The sequence below is a fragment of the Oncorhynchus tshawytscha genome, linkage group LG08, assembly GCF_018296145.1.
Source record: "Oncorhynchus tshawytscha isolate Ot180627B linkage group LG08, Otsh_v2.0, whole genome shotgun sequence".
Lineage (NCBI taxonomy): Eukaryota > Metazoa > Chordata > Actinopteri > Salmoniformes > Salmonidae > Oncorhynchus > Oncorhynchus tshawytscha.
Window position 1 is genome coordinate 34,492,216 of NC_056436.1, and position 21,626 is coordinate 34,513,841.

Sequence of the window (21,626 nt, forward strand, 5' to 3'; positions counted from 1 at the left end):
CTGTAATAAGGGCTCAGAACACGTGCTAGTTGGCTGGTAGGGAGAGAGTTTGAGAAACAAAAGACACCGAGGACGAGAGCATGTGAAACTTGAGCAAACTCGGACTGGACTGCAGAATAGTATTATAGAGCAGTAGGTTAAGGTGTGAAGTCTGCCCCACCTCTCTTACCTCACCCCCTTTCCCTCCTCCCTCCCCCTCCATCCCCAGTTGGTCCTGTCGGTGTGCCAGGGTCGGGTGATTACCGGCACTCTCTCCCAATTAGGGGCTGATTATTTCGGTGTGCTCTAATTGACTGGGGAGATATGTAAATGGGTGTCATTTGGGATGATAAAGGCTCTGCGGTGCAGGATGCACTGCATTATTTAGCCGTGTGGCTGCTATGTGCGGCGGGCGGGCGGGCTGGGAGGCAGCGGCACGGCGTGAAGGATGTGGCGGATGCTTTAATTGCTGAGGAGAGAGAGGTTAAGCTGAATGAGCAGTTGAATTAGAAATGAGGAATTTGGCTGTTTTAATTATTTCTTTATTTGATGTTCCCCCTTTCTCTTTCAGTTCTTTCTCCCTCTCTGGAGTGAGAGGAGGGGGTTGAGCAGAGCTGAATACCATACATAAAAGCATCAGTAGATGCAATGAGTGTAAAACAAATAGGTGCGTAAGGGTGGGGTGAAGGGGTGGAGGGGAGTGAGAGTAGTCTGCTTGTGCATTAAACCAGTTAAGAACCTTTGTGGTTAATAAAAGAAAACATTTCAACAGCTCAGACAATAATGAAGCCACCCGCTTCTAAATGGAAGACGGGTACATTTAAATAAAAAGGGTTTTGGCGGTATACAAATGACCCAGCCGCGATAAGACTGCAGGGGGGTTTGTGTGGTGGCAGCCTCGACCTCGATATACAGTAGGGTACAAACATTTATCCAGCGAATTAAAGGTTGAGCTGTGGAGGGGTACTTTATTGTAAGTCATTATTCAGAGAGACAGTGAAGCAGTGCGTTAAGTGAATAGGGCCGGCGTGTGTTACGCACTCGTCCTGCTCGGCCCGGCTCTATCGGACTCTGGCGTATTATCAGGGGGAATCATAGTGAAACGCAACACTAATCCATTGGTTTGGAGACAAGCGCCACCAGATTTGGGCCTCTTTGCAGGCTTACCGGTAATAGGGCTTCAAACGGGTCCTCCAAACAGACTCTTCATATCTCCACAATACTGAGGCTTAGAGAGGGATAGTTATCACTCTGCAAGCTGCCTATTGGTCCAACCACAAATAACACTAATGGGCTAGTTTTAGCATTAGTGCTCTCACACACACCTAATTGGAAACTCAGACCAGGCGGTAGGCTGTCTGGCAGCCGTATAAGCCTGAGGATGGTAGATTTGCTCAGGGCATGCGTATGGACAGTACAACAAGGAGACATTAGCTTCTAGGGGGATGGTGTATGTCTTTAGATGTATGTATTTAGAAGTGAGAGGGCTAGAAACCTCATTACGTTATCTACTAGTATCTAAAGAGGTGTGTTTTTTGCCTGTGTGTTGTTGGTGTTGAACCCATCTAGACTGGGTATTCCCAAACTGGGGTACGCCAAATAAAAATGTGATTCACATTTTTTTTCTTCATATTTTCAAACAGCACATTTATATTTTCCAATGGTGCTACACATTTGTGTATAGCACCAAACAAAACATTACAATTTGAAAAATAAGCCACAGGAGTTTTTTGAGTGAGAATAAAGACGACTTTTGAGAGGTAAGACATGTATAAAAGCAACGGGTGAGATACCGAGTGGCTAGGAAAGGCAAGCCCCATACTATTGTGGAGGACTCAATTATTGCTGTTGCAGCAGATATGGCTGGGAAAAGGCCCAAAAAAATAGACAGACAATGTCTTCATCAAACAACACTGTTTCACGACGCATCAGTGACATGGCAGGAGATGTTTTGAAACAATTACTGCTTCACATACAAGCCAGTGAATTATATGCGTTACAGCTGGATGAGTCAGACGTGGCAGGCCTGGCACAGCTCCTGGTATATGTCTGTTACATTTATGGGGGGTCAATTAAGGAAGACATCCTCTTCTGCAAACCACTTCAAACCAGGACAACATGAGAGGATATTTTTAAAGTACTGGACAGCTTTGTGATAGTATGTGTTGGTATCTGTACTGATGGCGCAAAAGCCATGACAGGGAGACATAGTGGAGTTGTAAAGCGCGTGCAAGCAGTCGCTGCCGACGCCACATGGGGACACTGCAGCATCCACCGAGAGGCACTTGCTGCCAAGGGAATGCCTGACAGCTTGAAATATGTTTTGGACACTACAGTGAAAATGGTTGACTTTGTTAAAGCAAGGCCCCTGAACTCTTGTGTATTTCCTGCATTATGCAATGATATGGGCAGTGACCATGTAACACTTTTACAACATACAGAAGATTGGTTGGTTATGGTTATCAAGGGGCAAAGTATTGACACGTTTTTTTAAATTGAGAGACGAGCTTAAAGTTTTCTTTACTGACCATTTCCACGTGTCTCACCGTTTGCATGATGACGAGTTTCTCACACGACTGGCCCATCTGAATTATATCTTTTCTCGCCTGAATGATCTGAATCTAGGATTACAGGAACTCTCCGCAACTATATTCAATGTGAGGGACAAAATTGAGGCTATGATTAAGAAGGACAACATGCAGGTCTTTCCATCATTGTATGCTTGTGTGCAAATGAACTCAAGCTCACGGACAATGTCAAATGTGATGTAGCGAAGCACCTGAGTGAGTTGGGTGCACAATTACGCAGGTACTTTTCCGAAACGAAAAACACAATCAACTGGATTCGTTATCCCTTTCATGCCCTGCCTCCAGTCCACTTACCGATATCTGAACAAGAGAGCCTTATCGAAAGCGGTTCTGTTAAAGCAGTTCTGTGAAAATGTTATTTAATCAGAAACCACTGCCAGATTTCTGGATAGGGCTGCGCTCAGAGTTTCTTGCCTTGGCAAATCGCGCTGTTAAGACACATTTGCAACCACGTACCTATGTGAGAGTGGATTCTCGGCCCTCACTAGCATGAAAACTAAATACAGGCACAGACTGAGTGTGGAAAATAATTTAAGAGACTCTCTCCAATGCAACTCAACAAAAACTCACACTCATTATTATATTTAATAAATGTATCGTATAGTGTGTGTGTGGCAGGCTTACAATGATGGCAAAAAAACAAATTTGAGAGTGCGCTGACCCTGCTGCTAGAGGGGGTACACAGCTGGAGGTTGAATGTTTGAAGGGGTACAGGACTATAAGAAGTTTGGGAACCACTGATCTAGACAGTTGTTTTTGTAATGGTAGTAGTAGTAGTGGTAGTAGTATTATCATGTCTGTCCCTGTGCTTTGTGCAGCCAATGTAGTTGAATAAAAAAGCATATATTGCTTTCTCACACTGTGTCTCTGCTGCAACTTTAGAGGCCCCGACAAGATTGTTCTCTCTCGGCTTTTGTTTGAGACAACAAAGAGAAAAAACACTTGCTTGAACATAAAATAAATGGGATTTGAAACATAGTAATGTCCCTCAGATTGGCTCCAATAGTCCTGATGTGGTTGGCAAAACTACCGTCTGTGAAACACAGCCATGATGGTGGTGGTCCCTCAGATCCTAGTTCCTAATATGTTGCCTGATCTGGAGATATAGACAGGGATAGGAGTTCATGACCAGAATACTAGTGAATTCTGAGTTCTGCTCTTGGTCGACTTGGTTTAATCGCTGGTGTTATTGCACAAACACGTCTCTGAGATGTTCCATTATGACAGAAGAGGGCTTGGGCTTGGGTCGTCATGGCACCCAGCCAGCTATGGAGATGTGTGGTAGATTATGACTTCCCATCAATGCCAACCTCAAGGCCACGACAAAATAGACAACAGGCGCTGAGACATTGAGGAGTGAGGACAGTGAAATGACTGTTGTCTGGCCCATAATGATCAGAGAGTTGTCTGAGCAAAGAATTCTGTCAATCAGCAGCATGCCCAGGTGGTTTGGAGCCTGTGGCATACCAGGCAAGACCCTTTAGATCATTGAAATGAATCATCATCATTTCCACTACAATCACCAGTATCATCACCATCATCACCACAACCACCATTACCATCATCAGCATCATCACCATCATCAGCATCACCATCATCACCACAACCACCACCATCAGCATCATTATCATCATTATCACCACATCCACCACCATCATCATCACCACAACCACCACCATCATCATCATCACCATCATCATCCATCATCATCACCACCACATCCACCACCATCATCATCACCACAACCACCACCATCATCATCACCATCATCATCCATCATCATCATCATCACATCCACCACCATCAGCATCACCACATCCACCACCACCATCATCATCATCGGCATGGTCATCATCACCACAACCACTACCATCATCATCACCATCATCACCACCACATCCACCACCATCATCATCACCATCACCACATCCACCACCACCATCATCAGCACCACAACCATCATCATCACCATCATCATCACCACAACCATCACCATCATCATAGTCATCACCACCACCACAATCACCATCATCATCATCACCATCATCACCATCACCATTATCATCACTCTCTCTCACTTGCTCAGCTTGTTTCCATCCCATGCAAACACATGTGTACACATCTCTCTCCCTAGCCTGTCTCAGCCTATGCCAGACCTGTACTGTGTAGCTGGGAGTGTTATCATTTCGTTAGTCTCTCTCCGTCTCTGTATGTGGTATTTAATAGCACCTTGAGAAGGGTATTACAGTGAGCTCTCTACATGGGGCATCCCATTACCCTCCACTCCCCCACTCCCTCCCTGACACACAACCGTTCAGAAGATCATTTGCATGGCATTTCAACTCAGGGTTTGGGGATGAAAAAACATCTTACGTGTAATAGCATTTCCACTTAAATTCCACTGCTCCGTAGAAAGAGGCAGCAGCAGCGCAGCAGTCCGAAGGCAGTAACGACTGTGGGTCCATGTGTGAGAGAGAGAGAGAGAGTCCCCAGTGGGCTCACAACAGACAGCCATTAACCCTAATTACAGCTGTCATCATTCTATTTACTCAGAGAAAGAGAGGAATAAGCCTTCTGTACTGTAGGAGTCCACTAAATCAGTTTTAAATACCAGTGGGTACAGTGGTTGAGGCTTTGATAGCAACATCATGGGTAATTAATATTGGGATCTTTGCATTTTAAATGCAACTTTTCCCCTCCATTAGAGTTTCCCCTCTTATGTCACTACAGGCACTTTGAATATCAGCATTGATCCTTCTCACGCCCTGTGTGAGGGGGTCTCACCAACTGGAAAGAGTGAGAGAGAACCCTCCCCATCCACACACCAACCCTCCACCATCCCACACCCTCCTAGCCCACCAGTCTCCCTGTCTTCCCCGCTGCTATGGCTCTGTGACTGGGCTGAGTCAGCAAGCCTGTCTGGCCTGGTGGCAGGGTGTTGGCAGGAGGGTGGCAGGGGGACACTGGGGGTGGCAGCTGTAGTGGCAGGGGGTGGCTGGTGTGTCCAACAGCAAGGTGACACGCTGGACAGCACTGCCCCAAGAGCCTCTAACCAGAGTTGACAACACCAGCCCTGCATGGCCCCAGCACTCAGCTCCGGTCCCAGCTAGCTGAAGTCTCTGACCTCGCCCTAGCAGCAACTACAGTCCCATCCTCTGCCCTACTACCAGTCCCAGCACTACCCTACCACTTTTGTTAGTGCTTGTGAGAAAGCCTCCCCTGCCCAATACAGTCATGCATGCTGGTTCACCCTGCTTTAGGCTTGAGAAAGCAGTTTGAATGTGTGCCTTGCAGTATTGTGTGTGAGGAAGTTTGAGGGTCAGGGCTCTCTCTCTTCCTCTGGTCCACAGACAGGAAGCTCTGGTGTGTTACCTGACTCCTCCCTGTCTAGACAGTGTGACCAGAGAACCTGGCTTGCCCGGCTGGCCCAATCTGCCTGTTCCTTCCCTTCCCAGCAGCAATCACTAATACACATCTCTGCCCAATCAGGGGGGACATCCACCAAGACCCACAGCTTACTGAATGACAGGGGGATTTCTCCCACTCAGTCAAAGCATGTTAGTCTGGTGGTATGTGCGTGTTTGTACTGTGTGTGTTGGCTCGGCTTTCCCCTCAGTGCCCCTGCCTGTCTGAGTCTGACAGGCTGACAGCCTCAGAGAGGGAGAGAGAGATGCCAACATCCCAGAGGTGAAGGGTCACAAAATACTGCCTCTCTAACGTAGTGTGAAACATCTAGATAGGAGGTCATTACGTGGGGGTCTGGCCATCTCAAAATAAGTGGTTATTATCACCTCAATATTTTCTGATTATTACAATTACATGCTTCAGAAGCACATTAAGTAATACAAGATGCCAACTGGGAGTAGTTGACAGCTATTTGGAGACTCAATGCACAGAGCAATTTGTAGCAGAGAGGCAATAAATTGGATTTGGGCCACTTTGGAATGGGCCCCAGCTAGCTTGTTGGGTATTTGGACGGGTGCTGGCTGGGCTGGCTGTTCGCTGCTGTAAATATCACTGTGGAGAGTGTGGAGGAGGAAGCAGCATCTGGGGCTTCTTCACTGTTCATCTGTGGAAGAAGCTGGTCTTATGGGCTCTCTCAGTCAGAACACTGTTTAGATGTGGTCAACCATGAGTCTAATCCAAACCGGTCTGTCCTCAAATCGTCCAAATTAATTATATGCTTTTCTGCCCAACGATTATTGGAGAACTGGCGACTGGCAGGTAATGTAATTATTCACAGTGCTTTCCCCGTTTTTAATTGGCTCTTAGGTTAACAATATGTTGGATGTCACACTGGATTCACCTGTTTGGAAAGCTGTCGCCATGGTTTCCCTGTTTGCAGGACCCCGCTGTGTCAAAGGGCACACATCTGTGGTGACCTGTGACTGCCTCCACAGAAGAGAAAGAGAGAGAAAGAGAAAGAGAGAAAGAGAAAGAGAGAGAGAGAAAGAGAGAGAGAGAGAGAGGCCTGTTTGTCACCAGGAAATCTGCTTAATGGTGCTCATTTTAGAAGCAATGTTATACATACTGACAATATGCCATAATGCTTTAGTAAACAAATCCTTCAATCACCATGTTCTGCTTTAGTAAACAATTGATCACAAAATACATACCATACTTGTGAAAGGACCACAGTAGTTTGGTTCATCTTCAGCTGTTACCATTAAAACAGTATTTTCACTTGGCCATTTTAGGAGACACGTGAGAGGTGGCTGTAGTAAGTCTAGGTAAAAGGTCATGGGACACACACACACACACACACACACACACACACACCATCTACCTCCCTCCCACTCTCTCTCCCTTCACCCTCCTCTTTTATCAGACTATAGTTCTGCAGTTTGTCAGCATTAATAGGGGATTCCCTGGAAAAGATTCAGATGGGGGAATACCCTCAGCCAGTCAGTACCCTCCCTCCCTTGCTCCCTCCCTCTTCTTTCTCTGCCCACAGGGGATGTGTGTAACATGAACTCCCCCTGAATACTGGCCCATCATACACATCACATAGAACAGACTGTCTGACCTACACCATCAAGGCACTACTGCTCTGTTTCACAATGTCGTGCTTGTTCAAATACACAGAGTATACCAAACAACACCTTCTTAATATTGAGTTTCACCCCTGCCATCAGAACAGCCTCGTCGGGGCATGGGCTCTACAAGCGTTCCACGGGGATGCTGGCCCAACTTGGCAACAAACCGGTGCGCCTGGCACCTACTACCATACCCCGTTCAAAGGCACTTAAATATTTTGTCTCCTCTGAATGGCACACATACACAATCCATGTCTCAATTGCCTCAAAAATCCTCCTTTAACCTGTCTCCCCTTCATCTACAGTGATTGAAGTGGATTTAACAGGTGACATCAAGAATGGGTCATAGCTTTCACCTGGATTCACCTGGTCAGTCTGTGTCATGGAAAGAAGCAGGTGTCTTTAATGTTTTGTACACTCAGTGTATATCATAGACAGGGTTTGGACAAAATACATCACAGCATTGAATAAGATTTGCTTGTCATTGTACTCACCTACCATCTCCTCTGTTCCAGGACCTGTCTGGTGCCATAGACGACCTCCCTACAGGGACGGACGCTGGTCACAGTTCAGCCATCAGTGCTACAGGCTCCACCAGTAGCCAGGGGGAGCAGAGTAACCCGTCCCAGTCACCCTTCTCACCCCACGCATCACCCCACCTGTCTGGCCGAGGCAGCGGCCCATCGCCCTCTCCTGTTGGCTCCCCCGTGGGCTCCAACCAATCACGCTCCGGCTCTGGCCCAATCTCCCCAGTTAGCGGCCCAACCACAGCACAAGGTAAGCCTACAGGGTTATTACTAAGGCAAATCATTTCACAAAAAGCAACCCTGAACATCATACCGTCTGTTCAAATATCCTGTTCAGGTATGATGACACCCTGCAGGAAATTGATCAGAATAATGATCTTCTTTAGAAGTGGCCATTTCAAGCTGACCCATTTAGCTGATCAATCTAGTTTCCTTGGTCCCCTTTCTATTGGAAATCATTTGTCATTTATCTTCATTTTGAAAAACATTTTAGATGCACAGATACAGATGGTTGCTGTTGGCCTCTGTGTTCTTCCTTTCAAAACAGGCCTCCAAAATAAGACAATAGCAGATGGCTGTGTCCCCCTAGAGGAATAGCAGAGCTTTAGTTTAGATAAACAGTGAGGTAAAGAATGGGAGTGTGTTGGACAGGCCAGAGTGACACAAGGCTATGAGATGTGGACGTGACCCTGTCTGCCTGCCCTCCCCACCCCTCCTCGTCTAACCACAGCCTCCGCTGCTCTTCCTGATTGAGGCCTGACCGGCACGTCTGCGGCTCTCAGGCCTGTCAATCACGCTGACGAGGCGGGACAAATGCGTGAGCTCCTGAGGCAGGCGGGTTGTTCCGGGCGGACTGAGCTTGTGCAGGAGTGATTGACACTAATGAAAAAGCAGGACAGCCGCTCCCGAGGCGGACGGCAGGAAATGCTGAGAAATCCGGAGTGAGATGGCGAGACGGGAGGTGGATCTCATCGGAGGGACAGGTGTGATTAATATAGTATCAATAAATATTCTCCCATCATGCGAAAACACATCCTCATAGAGACAGGATCTTAGTCTGCTAACAGCTGCTAGGGTTTACCTATTGTAGCTCATAATAATGGCCGGAACGGAGCAAATGGAATGCTATCAAACACCTGGAAACCATGTGTCTGATACCACTGATTCCGCTCCAGTCATTACCACAAGCCTGTTCTCCCCAATTAAGGTCTCACCAACCTCTTGTGGTTTATACTATCACTTCTAATGAGAAATACCAGCACCAGGCATAATACTGTGTATGCGAGGGAGAAACACTGAGTACTAATGTCGTTGTGATATGAAGAATTGATGACTTTCTCCTTCCTAGCAGGTCCTAGTTGTGTGATTTATCTTACCTGCAACCTGCCTCCTTTCTAAACATACCAATAAAAGACATCTGCCTCTGTGCAGAATGTGGCTGACTGGCTGTCCCTAGCCCTCGAGTTCAAGGGTCACTCTTCCATAACAGTGACCTGGAGGCGCTGAGTAGCATGGTCCAGTCTGTGGAATTGTCACTGGTCAGGTCTGCTCTACTGCACGCCACTGCGCTTTGACCGTGATGTGACCGGGTCTGTGGTTTATCGCCCTCAGACGGCGGCTGTCAGGTCTGCCTCGGTTACCGGGACAATGCACATGTCACACGGCCGAGCGCTCACGGGACACTTGTCACCCCTGACAATGGTCAGAGAGGAGAGCAATTTCACAGTGTCAGCCTTTCATCTGTCTGTCACACACACTATATACACCTTCACACACACTCATTAACACACACACTGACTGACAGTGCACATGCAGCGCACACCAGATAAATGCACATGCTCCCACAAACACACTTACACAGGCAATATGCATGCACACAGACGCTGCACATTAATTTTGCACGGACACACACACTATCATCTCAGTGATAGACAGTACAGACAGAGAATGGTGTGTACGAGACAATCACGCCTACAGAAGGACATATTGATCTTGGAGTCGTAGAAAGCCTCTGGTTCCCCTGGCGTCCCGCTTTTCATTTCTCTCTCTCTCTCTCTCTCTCTCTCTCTCTCTCCCCCCACCCCCTGCAGTTTCTCAGTCTCCGTGAAGCAAAATAGAATAGACTGTAAAATGATCTTGGGTTTCCTGGCATTTGGATTCTCCTCGAGCCAGGAGGAGAAACACACAGCAAATTGATTTTCCTGTTGCGCTAGATTTGTGACAGTCATAGCAGAAATCACATTGCTCAGCACCAATGTCTCTAAACCAATTCGGAGCACCCCGCATTTTTCGGCTTCGGGGGACGCAAACGGCATTACTCTCATCTGTATGCCAGGCGGAATGGGATGCGCGCTGAGGAAATCCATCAGTCGCTCTGAGCGCACTCAGTACGCTGTGAAGGAGAGACTTTGGGGCTTTGGGAGACACCCAGCGTCTCGTCACTCAACGATATCTCTGTCCACTGCTGGTTATCAAAGCCTCTCTCTCTCTCACAGTCTCTAGTCCAACATCGCAGTAGGGATGTAACTAGTGATCCCTCATCCCCTCTCTCTATGATTCTGTTCACTTTGATGCTTGTATGTTCTGTTGTTCAGGGGTGTTGACAGACAGTGTGTCCACCCCATTGACAGACAGTCTTAGGGCGTCACAGCCGTTCTTCTTGTTGTCTCTCTGATCACCATGGTGATGTAACCCAGTGTGTGTACGGGCCTCAGGGACCAACTGATGAATCTGCCCTTTGACCTCTAAGACTGTACTGTGCAATGCAGGAAATCTTTAACTTGGATTTGAAAAAGGCATCGTAAGTTTGTAATTTCCACTTTGAAATTTAGACTTGATTTTCCCTTACGAAAAATGTATCAACCCCTACAAAATGTCCACTATTTTCCTGCTATCGCAAACTAGCTCAAATGAACAAACTTCATCTGTAGTAGGAGAGTGACATTCTTTTAGCGATATTTGTGTGTGTGTGATGGTGTTTTTGTCACATACGCCAGATACAGGGTCAGCCATAGTAGTACGTCGCCCCTGGAGCAAATGCTGGTTAAGTGCCTTGTTCAAGGACACACCGACAGATTCTTTCACCTTGTGGGCTCGGTGATTCAAACCTGCGACCTTTTGATTACCGGCCCAACGCTCAAACCGCTAGGCTTTCTGCCACCTTAGTAAGTGTGTGGTTGTATATGAAAGCTGCAGAAGATCCACTCACTGTTGTATTACTACTAATGGACTCAGACGACATCCTCACTCCCTGATGACCCAACACTGCCACTGCTTGAGCTGCCCGCCTTAGAAAATCAAACGCCTTTCTCTTATTCTCCTCCAAGGTCCATCAAGGTCCATCTAGCATAGCCACAGCCCCACTCAATCCCTCTCCTCCCCCAGCCCCCCAGCCCTCCTCCTCTCCGCAGCCCTCCTCTCCCCAGCCCTGCTCCTCTCCCCAGCCCTACTCCTCTCCCCAGCCCTCCTCCTCTCCCCAGCCCTCCTCCTCTCCCCAGCCCTACTCCTCTCCCCAGTCCTCGTCATCTCCCCAGCCCTACTCCTCTCCCCAGCCCTCCTCCTCTCCCCAGTCCTCGTCATCTCCCCAGCCCTCCTCCTCTCCCCAGCCCTCCTGCTCTCCCCAGTCCTCGTCATCTCCCCAGCCCTCCTCCTCTCTCCAGCCCTACTCCTCTCCCCAGCCCTACTCCTCTCCCCAGCCCTCCTCCTCTCTCCAGCCCTACTCCTCTCCCCAGCCCTACTCCTCTCCCCAGCCCTCCTCCTCTCCCCAGTCCTCGTCCTCTCCCCAGCCCTCCTCCTCTCTCCCCAGCCCTCCTCCTCTCCCCAGTCCTCGTCATCTCCCCAGCCCTCCTCCTCTCCCCAGCCCTCCTCCTCTCCCCAGTCCTCGTCATCTCCCCAGCCCTCCTCCCTCTCTCCAGCCCTACTCCTCTCCCCAGCCCTACTCCTCTCCCCAGCCCTCCTCCTCTCCCCAGTCCTCGTCATCTCCCCAGCCCTCCTCCTCTCCCCAGCCCTCCTCCTCTCCCCAGTCCTCGTCATCTCCCCAGCCCTCCTCCTCTCTCCAGCCCTACACCTCTCCCCAGCCCTACTCCTCTCCCCAGCCCTCCTCCTCTCCCCAGCCCTACCTACTCCTCTCCCCAGTCCTCGTCATCTCCCCAGCCCTCCTCCTCTCCCCAGCCCTCCTCCTCTCCCCAGTCCTCGTCATCTCCCCAGCCCTACTCCTCTCCCCAGTCCTCCTCCTCTCCCCAGCCCTCCTCCTCTCCCCAGCCCTCCTCCTCTCCCCAGCCCTTGTCCTCTCCCCAGCCCTCGTCCTCTCCCCAGCCCTCCTCCTCTCCCCAGCCCTCGTCCTCTCCCCAGCCCTCCTCCACTGCCTCATTTTCTTCTAAAGATGTGATTGAAGCTTTCTGACGAGCGCTTGCTTTGGAGAGTAAGCTGTTTATCTGTGCCCGCTTAAAGTGCTTCCAGGGTTGGAGGAGCTTCCGAAAGGTCAGGGCGAGTCACGGCGTGAGAGAGAGCATCTTCGGATGGAGGGTGAGGGAGGAGGAAGGGTACAGAATTGTCAGGTCAGTCATGGGTACCCCCCCCCCCACACACACACACTGCCCCTTTCTCCTCCTCTCAGTCTTCCTCCAGTGCTCCACTAGCCAGCCACATTAGCTTTAATCATAACGCATGTAGACTTAGGGTAGGGGGTGTATCTATGGTAATTCAGATGTTGCAGCAAACACAGCTGATAGACTGGGTTCTGTGAGGTCTGGAAAGATCAAAAATAAATCATTGAACCAATGGGAGATGCAACTGAGCATCTATGTTGGCTTAATCACTCATAGCCGAGGCGTAGTCCTATTGTGATACAGTACAAGGAACAAACCAAAAAATGCAGACGCAAAACATTGCTCTAGACATATGCTACGGCTATTAGATGTGAAAGTTAGCCCAGATCCCTTCGTTTTATTTGGAGTGTGGCGCAGCATTAGTGAATGTACATCCAGTGGTAGTTCCAATGGCCAGTCCCTCAGTGGCTGTGTGTGTGGAACACTGCCTCTGGCCGTCCCTCTGTCCCCTCCTGAGCCAGAACAGCACTGGAGCATACCTCCCACTGAGTCCCCCTCTTCCTGTCCTATGCCTTCTTCTTTCTCCCTCCCTCCTTTCCTCTCTCTCTCCATTTCTCCATACCCCTCTGGTCTGGAGCTTGGCCTCCTGATGGTTGGCACAGTACAAAGTGAAACTGCTCTAGGATAGCCTGCCTGTTAAAAGGAGAATCAAAATGCTAGCTTGCTGTATCGGCCTTTTAGAGAAATCCCATTCTGCGCTGGGCTGGCTGGCTGAGTGGAACCTGGAGCAGTGTGCACAATTATTTTCCTGCAGCAGGCAGCATGGTACACTGGCTGGCTGTTCTGGCGCTGCCCCCCTCTCTCTGTCTCGCTTTTACCTTAAGCTGCACTTTTCCTCCTCCTTGCCGTACCTCCCCCAGCCCAGCTCAGCACTAGCTTAGTAATGGGGTCCATGGGAGAGCGTTTTCCCGCCCCAGCACTTTCCCCCGCCTCCTACAGGGAGCGGTAACTCACATTTGACGGTAGCCCCAGGTTGGAAAATCATTGACTTATGCTCATTGAGACCTAAACCACAATTATTGCCACCCGCTGTTTACGGCTTACAGACCCCAAAGACACACTAGCATTACCTTGCCTGTGTGTGTGTGTGTGTGTGTGTGTGTGCCTGCAGGGTGTATTCTACCAACCTGGGGGGCTATTGAACAAGCCCTTCTCCCTCATTCTCCTGTCAGTCCAGTAGCACTCAGTGCTATTAATGAACTTACTCAGAACGGCTTCTGTTCATCCAACTGTGTGTGTGTGTTTGTGCGCACCTCCCTTTCATCATCAAATACAGTGCTCAGTGGGTCTGAGCTGACGGTGAATCTGCATGGGATGCACCACGCACTCAGAGGCTTAATATTGGTGACCCTGAAAAACAGAGAGGAATATGGCCACAAGTACCCGTGTGTGTCTTTGAACTCAGTTCAGTGGCATTTACGTTTGAAACTCTTCAAAAAAAGCTTCAAAGAAGAAACCCCTCTTCAAAGGGACTTGCGTTGCCCTAACAATCCTTGCCGAGGAATATTTGAAAGTTTATTGGGTTTTAGTGGTAGCATTATCTAAAAATGCATGAACTCCATTGCTTTTGGCCTTTCACTTTCTATCGTGGGAAAAGTTGTTCTTGTTAAACATTTCAAAATGGAAATTACAATAATTTTTTATTTTACTCCTGAACCACTTCAAAGACACTTGGCTCTCATTTGTAGATATCTTATTCTCCTTCCTCTTCACAAGTAGTGGTGGGTTTTCAAACACGCAGTTACTTCCTCTCTAACTTCTGTAGTGAGATAATGAAGCACACTGTGCCCATATACTCTTAGTTCATCCACAAACTTCGTTATGCTTTAAATTTACACTGTGTGTGTGTACATGTGTGTGCGTGTACATGTGCGTGTGTATACGTGTGCGTGCGTGTACATGTGCGTGCGTGTACATGTGCGTGTGTATACGTGTGCGTTCCCGTGGATGCTCCTGACCTGTGAGTAACAGTTAGGTCCTAGGTGAGAGCGATAGTGAGGTGTAAATTCCTCCTGATGCTGTTTGAGAGAGAAGGGAAGAAGGAGAGGGAGAAGGATAGCAAGCCAGCCATTGTGCTCCGCCTGATTGACAGAACTTTTAATTGTGTTCTGGAGCACCTGTGGATGCCCCCCCCCCCAACACATTCCCTTTCCTTGTGCCAGTAACAATACAGAATCACTCCTGTTGTGGAAAAAAGCCTCCAACAGTCACGTCTTTCAAGCTACCCTCCACATGCTATAGTCACTTTCGGTTAGCACAAGCAGACATGTGAACAAACACCCTAATGTTGCCAGTCATTGGTAATAAAGATGCTGTGTTGGAGAGGCAGAGGGTTGGGGGATTAAGGTAAAGCCTGCTGACATTTAAACCTGCTTCTCTCTGCAACGGAGGCAGCGCTGAGGCAGGAGGCTGAGGAGAAAAGCCTCCTGATCGTTGAATTATTAATCAGACTCGGTCTTACACGTGCTGCCAGGCCTTCTGGACTGTCTGTTTGTTTTATTCTCAGATGATTATTCAATGGAGCTCATTAAAAATGAAGGTGGAGGAGAGGAGAGGAGAGGAGAGGAGAGGAGGAAGGAAGGAAAGGAGAGGAGAGGAGAGGAGAGGAGAAGAGAGAAAAGGAGAGGAGAAGAAAGGAGAGGAAAGGAGAGGAGAAGAGAGGAAAGGAGAGGAAGTGATTTCTGGTACTGAATTCCATTCGTCTTGCCCTCTTCTACTTTCTATCCTTTTCCTCAGATCCTCTACTTATCTCCCTACTGTACTCTCCCCTCCTCCTCCCTCTTTCCTCTCATCTCTTGTCTTTTTCCTCCCCTCCATAGGCTGTTGTCTCCCCCCTCCTCTCTCTCTTTCTCTCTCTGTCTCTCTGTCTCTCTGTAACTACATAGGGATGAAGAGAGTGCAGTGGAGGATAGAGGGTGCTACTCACTATGCATGCCCTCACCCCCACTGCCATCCCACAGATACACACACCACCCTCCCACCCGCTCAAACATGATGTGACAACTGTAGCCCATTGTAGCCCCCTCACCAACTGCAGCAAGCCTGCCTAGCTGAGAGGGGAGATGGGCACGAGGGTAAAGGTGACCTTGCAGAGGGGGTGTTGTCACGGGTCATTGGGTCTGTAAACGTCTCTAATGTGCCCCCGATGCGACAACCAAAAATCCACCCTCCGAAAATATGTGCTGATTGTGATTAGCCACACAAGGGCTCAGCCTGTCCACCCCGCTTTCCCCCATATTCCCCTAGCACTCTGAGGACCGGGGACATGACTCTTCATGCCCCTCCTCTTAGTTTACCCCATGTCTTCCTCTGGCTGGCTGGTGTGTGTTCTGAGGCTCCCAGCCACTGGTGTGGTGGAGGCTGAAGAGAGTGATGTCCTTTTGTTATTGTAGTGTTAGTGCTGCATTGAGGTTTCCCCTCCCTGGAACAGGGTGACACACTTGCTATCTCTGCCAAGAGTTGCTGCTGGAGCAACTTGTGGTGGTGTGTGTGTGTGTGTGTGTGTGTGTGTGTGTGTGTGTGTGTGTGTGTGTGTGTGTGTGTGTGTGTGTGTGTGTGTGTGTGTGTGTGTGTGTGTGTGTGTGTGTTTCTGTATCTCTGTGAATGTAAGTGTTAATGTGTGTATGTGTGGGCAGGCGGGTGGATGGAAATGTTGTTTATGCAGTTTATGCAAAGTAATTACGTTGACTTAATTGGGTTTGTTTACGTGGAGTGTGTGCCACCTCCAGTCATGTATTTCCCACTGTACCCAGTGACCATCTCATCTGTGCTCTATGTATCGCCCTCTCTCTCTCTTCACACGTACAGCACAGAGAACAGTGCGGGCTCCACATAGGGCGTCATGTACACTGAACAAAAATACAAACACATTTTATATTCAAATATAAAAATGTAAATGTAAAGTGCTGGTGCCATTTTTCCAGGCCACAGAAGTTTTCCATACACACAAAAAGCTTATTTCTCTCATATTCTGTGCACATATTTGTTTACATCGGTTGTTGGTGAACATTTCTTCTTTGCCAAGATAATCCATCCACCTGAAAGGTGTGGCATATCAAGAAGCTGATTAAACAGCGTGATCATTACACAGGTGCACCTTGCGCTGTGGACAATAAAAGCCCACTAAAATGTGCAGTTTTGTCACACAACACAATGCAACAGAAGTTGAGGGAGCGTGTAATTGGCATGCTGACTGCAGGAATGTCCACCAGAGCGGTTGCCAGAGAATGAAATGTTAATTTCTCTATCATAAGCCACATCCAACATGAGAATTTGGCAGTACATCTAACCGGCCTCACAACCGCAGACCACGTGTATGGCATTGTGTGGGCGAGCGGTTTGCGGATGTCAATGTTGTGAACAGAGTGCCCCATGGTGGCGGTGGGATTATGGTATGGGCATAAGCTACGGACAATGGACACAATTGCATTTTATTGATGGCAATTAGAATGCACAGAGATACCGTGAAGAGATCCTGAGGTCCATTGTCGTGCCATTCATCTCCATGTCTCAAGGATCTGTACACAATTCCTGCAATCTTGAAAATGTCCCAATTCTTCCATGGCCTGTATACTTACCAGACATGTCACTCATTGAGCTGGTTTGGGATGCTGTGGATCAACATGTTCGACAGTGTGTTACAGTTCCCGCCAATATCCAGCAACTTTGCACAGCCAATGAAGAGGAGTGGGACAACATTCCACAGGCCACAATCAACAGCCTGATCAACTCTATGTGAAGGAGATGTGTTGCACTGCATTAAACAAATGGAGGTCACACCACATACTGACTAGTTTTCTGAGCCACGCTCCTACCTTTAAAAAAATATATTCCCAGTCATGTGAAATCCATAGATTAGGGCCTTATGAATGTCTTTCAATTGACTGATTTCCTTATATGAGCTGTACCTTAGTAACATCTTTGAAATAAGTTGTTGCATGTTGTGTTTATAATTTTGTTCAGTGTAAATATACTTTAATTTGCTGTTCATTTTCTGGTTCTGTTTAATGTCAAAATCAAATCAAATGTATTTATATAGCCCTTCGTACATCAGCTGATATCTCAAAGTGCTGTACAGAAACCCAGCCTACAACCCCAAACAGCAAGCAATGCCGGTGTAGAAGCACAGTGGCTAGGAAAAGGAGAGCATTAGCCACACATTCCCCATATTTTGGAACAAAATGTTGTCGTGAATTATTTCCTTTTTTCTCCATTGGTTCAAGCCTTCAGTAGCAGAGGGAGGTGAGGGAGGTGTACCTGTTTTACCTTCCTCTGGGTTAAATCAATCCACAAACGTCCATCTTCCCTTCCCCTAATCAGCCCCACTGGTCTGTAATGGGTTTCTAATGCACAAGAGGAGCATCAGGGATCAATACACCTTGATGGCTTTGTTTATATTAGGATTGCCCTAATTACACTGCTTATATGAGAGATCCACACAGTGATGACTGGTTCTATGTTGCACTGTACTAAGAGACATTTTCATAGGCACACATGCTCCTTTGCTATGTTATGTGGGCCTGTCTATGGTCTTTTTATAAACCCGGGACAAAGCCTTTTTAATTGAATAACCTCGGAGGAGGATGAAATGTGGATAGAGGAGAATAGAATTAGACAGAGACTGAACCCTTTACCTGTGTGTCCTTCTATAGTAGAATATGTCATTTCAGGGCAAAAACGGATGTTTTGAGAATAATTAGTTGTTTTTGACTCATCTCACCTTGGGCTTTGGGAAAGGATGAGGAATCCATTTCAGCCAAAGCGTTTCGTTGTTGTTAGATTAATATGAAGGTAACTGTCACAAATGATACAGTACAGCAGCTCGGCCTATGCTTTCCGTCAAGTTTACAGAGTGGTGTTACCCTAAAATATGTCCCCTCTCTTTTTGTGCTGATAATATGTGTCTCACTGCATTCTGTCCTCCTGTGTTTCTTTACAGGGTCCCAGATGGCCCCCCAGATCCCCGTCAACACGTCGGATGTCCCTCACTCCCCCTTGACGCAGTCCCCCATGCCTCAGGAGAGGGGTAAGTCTGACCACAAAGTGTGTGTGTGTGTGTACATGCATATGTGTGTGTTTGTGTGTGTGTGTGTGCTTGCTTGCATGTTTGTGTGTTCTAGTGTATTGCGTGTGCGGTAATTGCAGATTAGCTCTAGGTTAGTGCCCACCTGTGTGTTGAGTAGAGCTGTGGATCTGGGCTGAGTGGAGCAGGAGCGGGGGGGGTCTGAGGACAGAGAGTTAAGCCTCTTACAACCCTGGCTATGGTAGTGAGAAGGCATTAGCCTCCCTCTCAGTGACACTGGCATTGTTCCCCAACACTCTCTGGGAACTGGCAGACAAAGGCAGGACGTGACATCATGGCCAGAGGTACAGGGTGTTCTATAGCTGGGCTGTTAGCAGGTACAGGGGTTGGGATTGTGTACCGGAAGGTGTACACAGACACATATACACACACACCTTAGAGGGGGTCAAACGTAACGATGTTACCGCGATGCATGTTCTGATCCAGTGGATGATGTATAATAGACCGATGGCTCAGTGGGTACAGAACAAACACCTCACCAGCGGGTTCACAGGGAGGGGCTGGTGGAGAGGTGATGTATTACTGGATGAGAGGTCAGCTCAGGTCATGGGAACCATTCTTGGTTAAACCTTAACTGTTACTGTCTGGAAATCACTAAACCTTATGTTCTGGGAGTTAGGGAGTTTTTTGAAGTGTATCCACTTCTGACTTGCTGAGTTGATTCTCATATGCAAGGCTAGTTATTGCCATGATAACAGAGGCTGACTACATACTGTGAATTACTTACAATGAATGGTCCCTGAGGCTTCCTCTAAACATTCTACAATGGCCAATAATGTATTGAGTTCAGGGGAAAAGGTAATCTCTTGAATGAGGCAAATGACACTCAATAATAGTGATTACAACTATAGAACTAGCCCCGTGTAAAACAACATTGTCCCTGTTGGTTTGTGTAAAGGAGGTAGGATGACTAGCATTAACATGGAGTGAGAGAGAGAGAGAGAGAGAGAGAGAGAGAGAGAGAGAGAGAGAGAGAGAGAGAGAGAGAGAGAGAGAGAGAGAGAGAGAGAGAGAGAGAGAGAGAGAGAGAGAGAGAGAGAGAGAGAGAGAGAGAGAGAGAGAGAGAGAGAGAGAGAGAGAGAGAGAGAGAGAGAGAGAGAGAGAGAGAGAGAGAGAGAGAAAAAAAGCTGTTACATAAAATAAACATAAATGTAATGCTCGGCTCTGGCTTCACGTGACCCTGGAAGCACAGTGGTTAACATACTGTATTGCTTTTTAGAATATATGAGTCAATCCCATGGTCCAAGTGGCTGCTCCTAAGAGCCGCTCTCATTTCCATGAATACTGTTGAATGTACTTTTTCACTCCCTCTCTCCCGTTGCTGCCAGTTGTTGTTGTCCAGCTAAGCTCTACTCTCTTTGCCAACCTGCCTGCCTGCCTGCCTGCCTGGCTGGGGAGGGAGGGGGGGGGAATCCTTGAATGCGTTATTTTCTTTTAGCAACTGTCTGCACAATGTTCCTCTCTCCATCCCTTTTCCAAACAATTTACACAGTGTTTTTCAGAATCCATTACGATAATGGAGGCAAAACATTAGAATAATGTCCCCCTTAAACCCATGCTCGCAGTCTAAGCACTTTCAGGCCTCCCCTCTCGCTCTCTCTTCCTCCCTCCCTCTCTCTCAGCCTCATCACATGCTCTCTCGCTCTCTCAACAGAATAGGCCGATATGGAGGACGACAAATACTCTTGCCATCTCTGGCCTGCTTTTAACAACCCTACTCAGTAAAGAGCTGGACTATAGAGCTGTATAGCCTCTCAGTGTAGTGGATCTGTGCGTGTGTGTGTGTGTGTGTGCGTGCATGAGCCAAGCGCAGCCGATCCATTTAAAGCTGATCCAGGATATTAGAGAAGGCCTCTATCTCTTCTGATTGGCTGCAGCGCCAGCGACCTTTACCATTCGAGGCAGATTGGAGACCTTTTCTGTGGCTTCGCTCTCAGGTTTAGATTGTAATGAAATGGCTTTCAGTGATAATAGTGAATCCCTGTGAGGATCACTTCAAATGTCAATTTGAATGGTGGAGGGAAGCTGAGCTGAGAGCCTTTTCCATGAATTGAGAACTCACGGGTCCTGGAACAGCTTAGAATTACACAGCAGTCATGGTTAAATCGCTGTCTTATTCCCCAAGTGCAATTTCTGCACACGCACACACACACACACACACACACTGTTTTTTCAGCCGACAAGGTGAAACATCTTTTGATGTGCCCTTGAGCAAGGCACTTAACCTAATTGCTCCAGGGTCGCCGTTGACCCCATTCTCTGAGTTGGAGTATACAAAAAACACCTTCCCATTTCACACATGCTTACAGTATAATACACACGTGTACATGTGTGAAACAGGACCAATAATATTGTGATTATTCTAATGACACACACACACGCGCGTGCACACACACACAAAAGCAGAAAGCCCAGTCGATTTTGTGCGTGTGTGTGTGTATCGGTTGTTCCCCTGGCCTCCATGTCACCCAGTCCTATCGATGTACAGTGTATCAGTATATACGGCCTTATACACAATGCACTGCCAGCTTGCCATACGAACAATCCGATGACTATCTTCGAGTAACAAGACCTAAAGACATTATAGAGGATTATAGTATTGTCAGGATCACCCCTCTACACCCAATCACAGCTTTAGAGGGAGGTTAGGAGAGAACAGATGCGTCAAGTCACCTGTTTCACCCTGCATAAAGAGTGGATCTTTAACTCTTTACAGAAAGGAGGTTTGTTTGTTTGTGTGTCTTTATGTGTGTCTACATAGGCTGCAATACTCTTAAGCACAGTCCGTTGTCAGTGCTGTCTCTCTA

At 47.8% G+C, this 21,626-nt stretch overlaps 1 protein-coding gene across 1 annotated transcript in view; it reads left to right on the forward strand.

Annotated features, from left to right (window-relative positions):
• LOC112255745 (AT-rich interactive domain-containing protein 1B-like) overlaps window positions 1-21,626 on the forward strand; it is a 231,755-nt gene that overhangs the window by 155,602 nt on the left and 54,527 nt on the right. The window contains exons 5-6 of the mRNA XM_042325452.1: window positions 8,119-8,380; window positions 18,676-18,762. Of these exons, the coding sequence (XP_042181386.1) occupies window positions 8,119-8,380; window positions 18,676-18,762 (349 nt within the window). The remainder of the gene's footprint in view (window positions 1-8,118; window positions 8,381-18,675; window positions 18,763-21,626) is intronic.